At 39.5% G+C, this 13,217-nt stretch overlaps 1 protein-coding gene across 1 annotated transcript; it reads left to right on the forward strand.

Annotated features, from left to right (window-relative positions):
• The first annotated feature begins 55 nt into the window (after positions 1-55).
• LOC133836941 (protein unc-45 homolog B) lies at positions 56-3,516 on the forward strand. Its single transcript, XM_062267563.1, has 2 exons — positions 56-1,648; positions 1,787-3,516. Exons 1-2 carry the CDS (start codon positions 370-372, stop codon positions 3,352-3,354), a joined length of 2,847 nt encoding a protein of 948 aa, XP_062123547.1. The 5' UTR covers positions 56-369; the 3' UTR covers positions 3,355-3,516.
• Positions 3,517-13,217: the final 9,701 nt, after the last annotated feature.

Raw genomic sequence — 13,217 nt, forward strand, 5'->3', positions numbered from 1 at the left:
AAATTAAAATCGATAATAATGTAACATCGTCGATACGCAGGTGATGTTATCGATGTTTCTCCACTTGATGGTTGAAATCTGTTGCTGCCGCAGCTTTTGGACGTTAAATAATATCTATTTATTTATATATAGAACGTCGGAGCAGTTGCTTGATATTTTCCACACGGCGTGCTTTGTTTTTCTCGCTAGTGCCTATGTGTTAGTGTGTGCATGTGTGATCGAGAAGTTTCTGCAACTATTGAATTTAGGCCAAACGGTATAAGAAAAGCGAATTTGTACCTTAAATCGTGACTCATTGGGATCGTTTTTTCGTTATTTCTATCGTACAACGCTTAAATATTTGGTTTTCATTCAGAAAATTGTATAATCATGACCACCGATGACACCAGCTCTGTCGACGCCACCGCTATCAGTCACAAAGACAAAGGCAATGAAGCATTTAAGGCCTCCAAATGGTCAGAGGCAGTGCAGCAATATACCTTGGCCATTAAACTGGGTTCCAAGCACAAGGAGTTGCCAGTGTTCTACAAGAATCGTGCTGCCGCCTATCTGAAACTGGATGAGTTTTCGAACGCTGTCGATGATTGCACTGAATCGTTACGACTGGCACCAAATGATCCCAAGGCATTGTTTCGACGTGCCCAGGCATTTGAGGCATTGAGTAAGCCGGAAGAGGCATATAAGGATGCCACTGCGCTCTTCAAGGCCGATCCGGGCAACAAATCCGTCCAGCCCATGCTCCAGCGCTTGCACTTGATTGTGCAGGAAAATGCAGCTCGCAATGCAAAAACCTCCACAAAGGTACAGCAAATGATGGAACTGGCTTTCGACATTGCGGCGCCTATTGAGAAGCGTCGCTCGGCAGCAAACAATCTTGTGGTGTTGGCTAAGGAATCGACTGGCGCCGAACTTATCTACAAAGAGCAGTGTGTGCCGAAGATTGCAACACTTGCCAAAGTGGAGAAGGATCAGGAGATCTATCTGAATATGGTGCGTGTGGTGGCCTCGCTGTGTGAGAATAGCGTAGAGCGCACAAAGGGTGTGCTCACCGAACTGGGCATTCCCTGGTTCATGCGTGTGCTCGACCAGAAGCATGAGGATTGCGTTACCACAGCCCAGTTTTGCCTGCAGACCATTATCAATGCGTTGTCGGGTCTCAAAAACAAAGCCGATGCCAAGCCGAGCAAAGAGCTCTGTGATCGTCATAGTCGTGAGATTGATACGCTGCTCACCTGTTTGGTTTACAGCATCACAGATCGCACGATTTCGGGCAAGGCACGTGATGCTGTTATTGAGTTGCTCACACGAAATGTTCACTATACCGCACTGGAGTGGGCCGAGCGTTTGGTTGAAGTTCGTGGACTTTGCCGTTTGCTGGAGGTGTGCTCGGAGCTGCAGGATTACAAGTATGAGAGTGCAATGGACATAACCGCCTCATCGAGCACTATTGCATCGGTTTGTTTGGCCCGCATCTATGAGAATATGTATTACGATGAGGCCAAGCTGCGCTTCACCGATCAGATCGATGAGTTTGTCAAGGACAAGCTGCTTTCGCCCGACATGGAGTCGAAGGTTCGTGTAACCGTTGCAATCACAGCGCTGCTCAACGGTCCACTCGATGTAGGCAATCAAATAGTGTCCAGAGATGGTAAGTTTAAAATATATATTTTATTTTCTTTGACCTTATCCAAACGGTATGGCATGTATTTAAGCCAGTGCATAACGAAGACACGAACTGTATCTAAATGAAATACTCAATTTACTCATTTTACCATTTTTTTTACAGGCATTCTACAGATGATCTTGGCCATGGCTACCACGGATGATTTGCTGCAGCAGCGCGTTGCCTGCGAGTGCCTTATAGCAGCCTCTTCGAAGAAGGACAAGGCCAAGGCTTTGTGCGAGCAGGGCGTTGAAATACTGAAGGGTCTCTATCACTCCAAAAATGATGCAATTCGCGTCCGCGCTCTGGTCGGACTTTGCAAGCTGGGTAGCTACGGTGGCCAAGATGCCGCCATACGACCATTTGGCGATGGTGCTGCTTTAAAACTGGCTGAAGCTTGCCGTCGTTTTCTCATCAAACCCGGCAAGGATAAAGATATTCGCCGCTGGGCAGCCGATGGTTTAGCGTATTTGACATTGGATGCCGAGTGCAAAGAGAAATTGATCGAGGATAAGGCGTCCATACATGCTCTAATGGATTTGGCCCGTGCTGGCGATCAGTCGTGTCTGTATGGCGTTGTCACCACATTTGTGAATCTATGCAATGCCTACGAAAAGCAGGAGCTGGTGCCGGAAATGGTGGAGCTAGCCAAGTTTGCCAAACATCATATACCCGAAGAGCATGAGCTGGACGATGTTGATTTTGTTAACAAGCGCATCACTGTGCTGTGCAACGAAGGTATTACCACAGCTCTGTGTGCGCTGGCCAAGACCGAAAGTCACAATTCGCAGGAACTTATCGCACGCGTTCTAAATGCTGTGTGTGGACTACAAGAGCTGCGAGGCAAGGTGGTGCAGGATGGCGGTGTTAAGGCACTGTTGCGTCTTGCACTCGAGGGCACCGAGAAGGGCAAGCGTCATGCCAGCCAGGCGTTAGCACGCATCGGTATCACCATCAATCCGGAGGTGGCCTTCTCGGGTCAGCGATCGCTGGATGTGATTAGACCACTACTGAATCTGCTGCATCAGGATTGCACGGCACTGGAGAACTTTGAATCGCTGATGGGTCTCACAAATTTGGCCAGCATGAATGAGAGCGTGCGTCAACGTATCATTAAGGAGCAGGGCGTGTCGAAGATTGAATTTTATCTGATGGAGGATCATTTGTTGCTCACGCGTGCCGCTGCCCAATGTATCTGCAATCTGGTCATGTCAGACGATGTGGTGAAGATGTTTGAAGGCGACAATGATCGTGTGAAATTTCTGGCCCTACTCAGTGAGGATGAGGATGAAGAAACGGCAATGGCCTGTGCTGGCGCTCTGGCCATGCTCACCTCTGTTTCGACCAAATGCTGTGCGAAGATACTCGACTGTTCTACTTGGTTGAACATATTGCACACACTCATTGCTAATCCCAGTCCTGCAGTGCAGCATCGCGGCACTGTTGTCATTCTCAATATGATCAATGCTGGATCCGAAATTGCCAAGAAACTCTTCGAGACGGACATTATGGAACTGCTTAGCGGTTTGAGCCAGTTGGCCGATGATACGCGTGCCAAGGCTCGCGAGGTTGCCACACAATGCATGTCGGCAGCGGAACGACAGCGCATCATTGAGAGATCCGACGATGTCGAGATACCCGATGTCTTTGCGGAGAGTGCCAAAGTCACTGAAATTATCGATGACGATTGATCTGATGATCGCTATTCTTTTCTTTTCATCTGTGAATCGTTCACTGTGTCATCATGGAATTTAATTTATACTCATTTTTCGCAATTTGTACTTAAGCCAAACGTGTTTTATTTATATCATGTACGAATTTATAATAAATTCAGCAATATGTTTCGTTTAAATTGTGGCGTTTATGCAACTAAAAAGAACTACGTATATAAAGGGCTATCTGATATTTGTTTCTGGGGTCGAAATCTTGAATTGTTTATTTAGTTTTAGTAATAGTAATCTTGTAACGTCAACTTAGTAGTCATGTAAATATTCAATATATTGTTTTCATTGTCGATAAAGAAACGAAAGAAAACAATTTTAGCTTGATCTCAAATTCAAACTTATTCTTTTGACATATCAATATAACAAATAGGCAAGTTGTATTCTAGTTTTGAATTTTTTGCAGAAATGCCTATTTATCGTACCATTATCGAAGTATGTAGTAGCTTATTATTTATTGACCATGTTTAGGGCACATTTTAAAGCTATTATCTTAACATATAGCACTCTAGTATTTAATACTTTGAAACAAATTTGGAACAATGGAACATATCAATATTTGAATCTCTTGTATATTTTAGAGCTTTAATATATATACATACATATACATACATAGTATACATATATTATACTTTTATACTTAAGACAAAGGGAGTTATACTATAAATTCAGAAGTTTAGTATTTCTGATATGTAGCAAATATTTGTTAAATCGATTTAAAAATTTACCGCTGAGTCGCTGCACAATTTTGGCTTTATTGAGCAATTCCAACTACAACTGCTATTGCAACTAGTTGATGTGTTTTTGTGGCATAAAGCTACGTGGGGTGCCATTTTGGTGTTGGCGACTGTTTTAATTTGATTTCATTTTGATACTGCCCCTTATGTGCAGTTTCCCCCTTTTTCGTGCCCAAGCTGGTAAAAAAGTCTCAGCTTAGAGAACATAATATTAGTTGCATTTAAGGACTTGACGCGCAATTCATGCATTGTTAATGGAAGTTCAGACTCAGTTGTGTGTTGAATAGAGTGTGAGCGATTCATGAGTCTGGCTTAAGATATGTTCCCACATTTTCACTGGCTTAGCTGCAGCTGGAGTATTCATTCCAACACTTAAACTGACATTAGCCGTCGGCCGTCGGAAGAACATCTAATGCACAAATAATTGCAGTAGCAGACGTCAGTCAGTCAGTAGCTCGACAGAAGATGCTCCTCTCTTCCTTCTCTCTGTCACTCGCTATCTCGTAGTTCTTTTCAAATTGCTCAATTTCAATGAAATATTATTAAATAAATTAATGTAGCGTTAATTCATTTTGCTTTTCTAAAGAAAATAGCTGTAGTTCTTGAGACCTGCTGAGCTGCAACAGCAGCTGCAACAAATGCAACAGCTCATCCTAATTCTAACGCCAATTCCCCACCCAATCTCAGTTTGTCTTTGGTGCAACAATAACTGTGATGTGCACATACTTACTGCTATGTTATAACTAAATATGTACATACTATGCACTTATTAACTGACTTTCCATTTGGCAAGGTAATTCAGCACTCCCCTCTGAATGTTTTTACGTTTGACAGGCACGAGTTGCTTTAAACCAATTGGACTGTGATACGAGTAATAGTAATTTGCATTTGTTTGGCCCGGAATGTGACAATTGATAGACTTGATATGGTCCTATAAGCAGACTACACTTTGACAAACGAAAGTATGGCAATTGTTGTAGACTGTTGACAAGCACATATGTATATCATTGGCATACTTACATATAACGGTATAACGGTGTTTAATGATAATGACTTTAAAACTCAAAGATGAATTTTTAAATAATATTACATTCATCGAAAAATTGCATGTCCTTGAGCAAAACTATATTCACCTACAAAGCAAAGCAATTCTTCTTTTTTGTAAAGCTAATCTCTTTTATTAAATGTCCATTATTTATTTTTATATGCTTTTATACTGCAGAAATAAGATTAACAGGTAAGTATGAAACTCATTAGGCACTGAAATTTATTTTCAAAAAAATGTATTGTGCTTCGACAAAAGAATATATGTTATTAGAGAAGAAGAAAATTGAGATAAATATATCATGAAAGAATTTTAAGTGGTTTTCTAGTACTTAAACTAAATCAAATAACCTTTTTAGTTCTTTTTTTATCTTGAATTCCATCTTTTATCTTAAATTTATATTCATTACATATTTGTCTTTGTTTATCAAACACATGTTAATATACTAAGATGTTTTTTTAAACAACTCTTTATCATACATAAAAGATTTATTATACTAAAGTGTACAAATAGTCGAATTTTAGAAAAATATGGAACATTTTTCTAGTTTAAAACTCTGAATTATTTAATACAACAACTATAAACGTCTTCCAAAATTATTTTCTAAAAGTCGATATAACAGATTTGAGGATCTTTGTTTTCCACAACTTTATTCATTATATATTAATTTGATTCTCAGCATTAGATTATCATGTAATCGTATTAGCAGTCAATTAACATAATAAGTCATATCAAAAAGTGAAATCTAGCGTCTGGGCAACTTCTTCTCGATGCTGGTGTCGAAGCTGTTGCAGGTGGTTCCATAACGATCTTACATCAATGGATTGTCGGACCACGCACCGTGCATATTATCGTGGACCACTTGCACTTTCAATGCTGTGTGGAAAAGTATTCTACTTGAGCAACTTTCATCTTTGTCGGACTTTCGTCCAATCGGTCAATGTGAAGAGTCGTTCGCCTCCGGGGCCCCATGCTATGGATCCTCATCCGCTTCGATGGGAGCTTTGTAATTTGCATATTTTCCGCATGCACAGACGAGAAGGCGTCTCTTTCACCTGCTCTCCCTCCTCCTTCTTCATGTGTGTGTGTGTATGTGTGTGGTAGTTTATTCAACAAAAATATTGACAAGAAAATCGGCTTTCGATTTTTTTTATACGAACGTGCGACAAATTGTGCGTCACCGCGGTGTTGCATTGCATGGTCGATGGTCGATGGCTGATGGTGGATGCTAGATGGTGGATAGTGGATGCTGCAGTTGCTCCACAAAACGAGATTAAATGGAAAGTGAAGTTGCGCATGCGTCGCCAATCAAGCGCGACTTGGACCGGCTCTTGTGTCTCGCAATGTCTCAGTGTCTCCATTTCTCAGTCTCTCGCCTGTCTCAGTTTGTCTGCGTAATTAGGACAAAATGTCTAATGTTGACCAAACCAAAAAGCAAATACTGGTACTCGCACTCGTCTGGTTTCGTTTTGACTTACGCACTTGCTGATCATTTTACAAAGAAAACTGCAGCTGGCTTTAAACGTGAGCAGCTGTTGTTGTTGTTGTTGTCGCTGTTACTGGACTTAAGCCGATGCGTTTGGTCAGTTGTGGTACACGCAACTTTTACTCGAGTGGAAAGTTCTTCTGTCAACGCTTTGATTTGATTAGCGGCAGATGTGCCAACAAACTAAGCGAATAAGGGACAGGTGAAGTGCAAGAAAAGGCAGATGGTGAACAGGGGGGAGAAAGTCACGATACTCTCGGATTGAAACTGAAAGTTGATTCAACTTGCGGCTTAATTCAATTAAACATTTGACAATGCGAGTATAAGAAAAATAAATGTGCTCAGCGAACGAAAATGAAAATTATGATCTTTGCTGAGATCTGTTTGTAAACAACAACAATAGATTTATGAATTGCTTTGGTCTTCGAAAGTTATCATATCTTGTCTGTTGTAGGTGTCTGTCAGAAGAAGGGGAGAAACTATTAATACAAAGAAGTAATTAATCTTAGGCACAGCACCGATAATATGACCCTTTATTGAAGATTTTGTCACAAACTACTGTTTGTTTTTATAGACATATATGTACGAGTATGTAGGCACTACAAAAGAGTCGCAGACAATTTTTTAAAAATAATAAAGATGATTGTTTAATTTGTTTATAAACATGTCAACTATAAACAGGCAGTAAAAGAGTAACATTGTTAGTTATTATCAATTAAGTGGAAATTCAAATATTAAAAATGATTGAATCCAATCCTCTATTGGATATCAACAAATTGTATTTTAGTGGGAATTTTTAGTCTTATACAACTTTGAACAACTCGAGTAGGCTCGACTGTGAAATACCTGTTACTCATTTAGAATAAAACTATATTTAGCTAAAGCTGAATTTTGTATATCGATATGGTACAACATTTAAAATATACCATAGAGTGGGTAATATATCAGATTGTTGTTAATTTCTACAATTTTATCTGACTCCAAATTTTCAGGAATCATAAATACTGTAGTTATTATTCTGTCTTTCAAAAATTCGATTTTTTTTTTATTTGAGGGGGCGAAAATAGCTGTAACAAGTGCGACACTCGGAAAACAACATTTAATACTATAATACCCTTCTACCCGATGGGTAGCGGGTATAAACATAAACTTAAAACTTAAACTTAATGCTACCTAATGCAGTGACAGTGAAAGCGGAGTGCTAAAAATCGATGAGCATATGCGATTGAAAAAGGGAATTCATGCTCATCGCAGATATTAGAAAAACAATTATTAAAACGTTTTTCACACAAACAGTTTCCCCTGTGAAAATGTGCAAAGTAGAAAGTTTTCGTTAGCTTTTGCAATAGAAACAATTAAGGTAAAAACTGCAAACTCATCGCTCTGAATGTTGAATCTGATAATGCTGCAGTTGCTGGCGGGTGGGATTTCCTTAGCCTTAATGAGCGCTCTCATCTGAGTCTACAGTTTCTTTTGTGCAGTTTGAGGGCCACTGGATGCAATATGCTGTGTGGTCCACTGGGCGCAATGACTTAAATCGCTTAACAAAAATGCCCAGCAATTGACATAAACTTGGCCAACCTGAGTGCTAGGTGTAATTGTGGGTCCGATCTGATCGTTTATTTCCATCACTCTTCCGACACAATGATCCTCTCAGTTTGATGCTTCGTCTTTGTCTGCGCCTTCTTCTTTGCACCTTCTTCTCCTTGTTTTATGTTGTTCTTTATTTTCGTCGTTTTCCCTTCACGTTATTTGCTCCATTTGCAGCGATTCAAATGCCCAGCAATCTTTTCAATTATTGCTTATCATTGCGAATGCATTGGGCGCGTCGATGGGCAAACAAATGTCATTAGTCGAGGGCATCAAATGGTGCATGCAACATTGTTGCATCTTTTGCCAGTTGACTTCCAGCAGACACATCTCACTAATGGCCCCATTGCCGTACATACTTGTATGTATGTTGCACCTTCGAATGCTTAGCATATTTTCTGCCTAGTCCCATTTCGAGTCTACATTGCTCTTCTTATCTCCACAACATCACAATCAATTGACGGTATAAATTCCTAATTTTTAGCTATCGTCTGATACAATTGCGACGATACATTTTGCTGCCTTTTGGCTTTGTTGTTGGCACTTTGCCGACAACAAATGCAACATTTGGCAAGCACATTTTTTGCGTCTTTCAATGGCTTTTCCTATGACCAGTTGCTTGATTAATTGCCATGCAAAGGCAACGGAAAACGTTTTTACCAAATTTATCCAACTTGTTCGAGGATTGCTGAGGGAGAGACCAAGGGGTTCGGGGTAGCAATCCACCAAGTTCCGGGGAAAATGTTGCTGACGAATGTTCGCAAATAATTTTGCAAATTCACACATTCGGGGGAAACTGAGCATCGAAGAAGGCGAAAGTTTGCTCCCATTTGAGGTCTTTTACTTGATTGCTTTTGATTTAAGTTTGAATATAATACTTGAAGATGTGTTATCGCAGCATATATTTCTTCTTGTTATATTCATATTTTACTAAATTTTCTAGTTTACGCTTCTATCTCGCGAGTGGCGATTCTCTAATTTCATTCATTTCATGTTAGAAGTGTTGTTATAAAAACTTATAACTCCACTTGTTGTGGAGTGCGTGTTGAGAGTAGACCCTAAAGATAACTTAGTTTTACTGAAGCAACTCTACGATTTACATATTTGATCTTCTCAAATAATTATTATCTATCCTTAGTTGAATATCGATAACAGGCGACTTTAACGATATTCACTGATTCAATAAGAAGAGGTAATTATATATGCTTTCATATTCGTACACATTCTAATTTTATGTTTTTTGCTTTACCTCATTTGATGATTTTCAATTGTCACTTAATTAATTTAGTTAGGAAGTGAAATCATAAAATTATGCAATTATAGTTCGCAATATGAGTTATTTAACGATGGACCAGAAAAATAGATTATGTGAGTGGTATTATCATAGCATTCCACAGCGTGTGCAAGAATTGCCCAGTGTCTAGTATTCGCTTTAATTATGGAGCTGTGTAACCCCTTATGCACATATAGTATATATACATGTGCAAACTTTGGCGCATTTTATGGACCACTCATTAGATGGGGCCCTAGATTGCAATAGGGACTAGGCCGCTCCTTTATGACGTCGCAGTTGGAATAATATCAACAGCGTTAACAACGCGCACGGCTCATTATAATGGGCGGCACTTTATTTAAATGCGCGCACGGCACATCATTAACAAGGCAAACGGCAACGGCAACAGCAATGGCAAACAGCAAACAGCAAACGGTGGATAGTGGCTATTGGTCTCGTCTTGCCTTGTCTTGGACTATGGAAAGGATAGAGGATGCGTCTTTATTAGCGGACGACCGCACGCACCGACAAGAGCGACCAAAACGATTTCATAATATCTCAATTGAGTCTTGGAAGGGGCTCTTTGACCGCCGGCTGGCTCCATTAGACATCGCCCATCAAAACATTGTTCACTGCACAGTGGTGTACAACTATATGAAACGGTAACATTAGAAATGCAAGAGAATAAGTAATGTCAATACATTAAATAAATAGAAATGTTGTAAAATCTTTAAATGTTTAAATGTTGGCATATAATAATACAGAACTATAAATATATATTCATTTTACCTTACAAGGAATTATAAAAATATAATTCTCAAAAGTGAAATAAATATTGAAATATTGTTAATTAATTAACAATTATAAACTTTACAAAATTAAGGTAATATAAATATTTAAATATTGTTCAAAAATATTAAGATAAATATTTTCTTTTAGCTATGCAATACTAATGTTTCTAAATGCTTATTCACTTAACCCATTTTTTACAAACTAAATATTATTTTTGTTTGTCAACAACCCGTGACCATTCCTAGAATTTAATTCTAGCGTATAAGTTGTGTTTTTAACTTTCTATGATATAGCTCTAATTTTTTTCATAAAACTTTTTGAATTGCTTAAAGTAAGCTGCAAACTTTTTAGCAATTGCTGAAAAAGTAACATTTTTGTTGGTTGTGATAGGAATGGCGAAGATATAAGCAACCTTATACAAATTTTAATACGTCAATGCATTTGTTGATCTAATTATGAAAAGTTTGAACTTCCTGAGGTAACTTTAAGTGTTAGTGAAGGAATGAACTCCCCCTAACATTTGTCGTTTGGCTTTGATGTTTAACCGATGCAGCAATTTTGTGGAAGAATTTTATATACATAGATGGTATGTTATGTTAAATATTAATAAAGAAATTAATAAATTTGGTAACCTTTACTTGCAATTTCTTCCAATGGAATGAATCAGTGTGCAGCGGCGGCTGGCGCCTTAATTGGTTTCTTAGAACTAGCAGCTCGCCCTTCCACTTTAGTGGCGTTCTGGTTCTTGGATCTAGCACTGTCTCTCTATCTTCTGTGTCTGTAGCTTTGACTGTTGTTGTTAGTGCTCTCCACATACTACATACTACATGCTACATACTACATAGTTCTATGTGCGTTTGCCTATTACGCGTTGATTTCTTCTTCTGCGCCCGTTGTGCCCGCTAATTAAGGTCGTCAGCGGCCTGCGCTTTTGTGCGTTTGCAAATTACCCCGCAATTGGCTAAAGGCTATAGGCAGCCAGCGACTGGCAACAACACAGCACAGCAGTGCCCAACGGCGGGGAGGAGGGGGGCATGGACAGCAGTTGTGTTAGAGCTTCACTTGGTAATTGCCCGCAATGCCTGTTGGCGATGCCAGTGACTGCTAAACTGTGATTTGAGTGATTTGCTTGTCGGCGCAAACATCGCTGTTGGCGTCGTTTTCATTTTCAATACTATTGGAAAATTTGACCAGGAAATAAAATGTTTTGTGTTATGCAATAAATGCATTCCGTTATTCAGGCCCTCTGCCAATATGAGTACTTTTTGCAATTCTTTAAGCTTAAATTCAATAAATTCCCACTTCTCAAAATATATGCAAAATTAAGCTTATGCTTCAATATCTGTTTGCGTTTTTAGTTTGCATCTTTCGATTAAAACAATAGATTAAACTCGTGGCATTAAAATAGCTTGTAATCAAACGCCCATTAAAGCATCATTTGATCAATCAATCAAAGCGTGCATCATCGAAGACTGCCTCCTAACTAACCTAACCACTATGGCAATCATTTTGGCAGCATTTCCGCTCATCCTTGACACAAATTTAAAAAATATAATTTCGTTATTTGTGCGTAATTATGACAGCAAATGGACATCAAAGTCGAAACAAGTCGAAAGTCAATATGCATACATAAATATCTCGAAAATAAAATAAGAAACATGATAATTTGTATTGACTCAAACAATGGAACCTACACAGGTTCACAATGGTTTGTTTATTGTTACAAATCATTTGCCATTATTTTACGTTGCTGTTGTTTCTGCTTTCAAACGTCAGACTTGAGCGTCGCCCTCGCATTCACATTCGCACTCGCAGATACATACGTAGATACAAAGTAGTTAATTACACGCGTGTATCTGTCAGATACACATGCGCCAATCTTTTTCCAGAAAAACGCTAACGGCGACTGCTGCCACAGATGAAGCTAATCAAGTGTTCGACTGGTCGCAACTTGTGGCATTTATAGACCCCAGCCGAAATGATATCGAAAACCCAAAAATGCAAATCGTTTTAGGCAAAAACCTAAAACGTTGAATATTAATGCCCCAGACCAGAGATGCCCGCCTGCCTCCACGCCAGATTGGCCTCTTGGCAATAATGGTACTCTGAAATTATTAGCACTTTGTTATTTTCGGCTGTCACGCCTCTTTCTTGTACGAATTAGCACTAAATTCTAGCAAAACTCCCAAAGGTATATGTAAACACGCCAGCGAGTCAGAAGCAGTTGGGCATGTCTTTATAACTTTTAAAAGCAAACTTGCCATGCGTAAGAGATTCGAAATGTTTGCAGATATCTACGAATATCGAGGGATTAGCTTGTCCGAGTTACGACACTCGGTTAATCTTCCATTTCCTTGGCTAGCATTGAGGAAGTTATTTGGCCAATAGACGCATCAACACTTGCGCAATTTACTGCCGTCTCGAGTGATAGCTGATGGCTTTTCCTCTACAGACTTGTATGATGACCATTCGCGACCTCAGCTGACAAATGCTGACCGATGTGAACCGCGTTTGCTTAGTGCATCATCATCGTCATCGTCATCCTCAGCATCGTCATCATCGTCATAATCATCTTGACTGTCTGTTGGGATGGCATCTTCACCTTTTGCCGACTTTCCATGCTTTTGCTTTTCACTTTCTTTGCACGACGAAACTTTGCCACATGACAGGCGAATTTTCGTGGCTAAAAGAAAAACCGAGGAGGCACCACCAAACCAACAAACCAAAAAAAAAAAAAAAGAAGAAATATATAGGAAAAATAAGAAAGAAATGCAAATTGCCAGCGTGTGTCGCGACTTCCTAGCAGCATCGCGTAATTAACATTCGAGTTGTCTTTTGTTGCTGCTGCCACTGTTGGTGAAATTGTGCGCTGCGCTTTCGTAATGAGGAAATAAATGTGGCCAAATGCGT

Source organism: Drosophila sulfurigaster, chromosome 2R (genome assembly GCF_023558435.1).
Source record: "Drosophila sulfurigaster albostrigata strain 15112-1811.04 chromosome 2R, ASM2355843v2, whole genome shotgun sequence".
NCBI lineage: Eukaryota > Metazoa > Arthropoda > Insecta > Diptera > Drosophilidae > Drosophila > Drosophila sulfurigaster.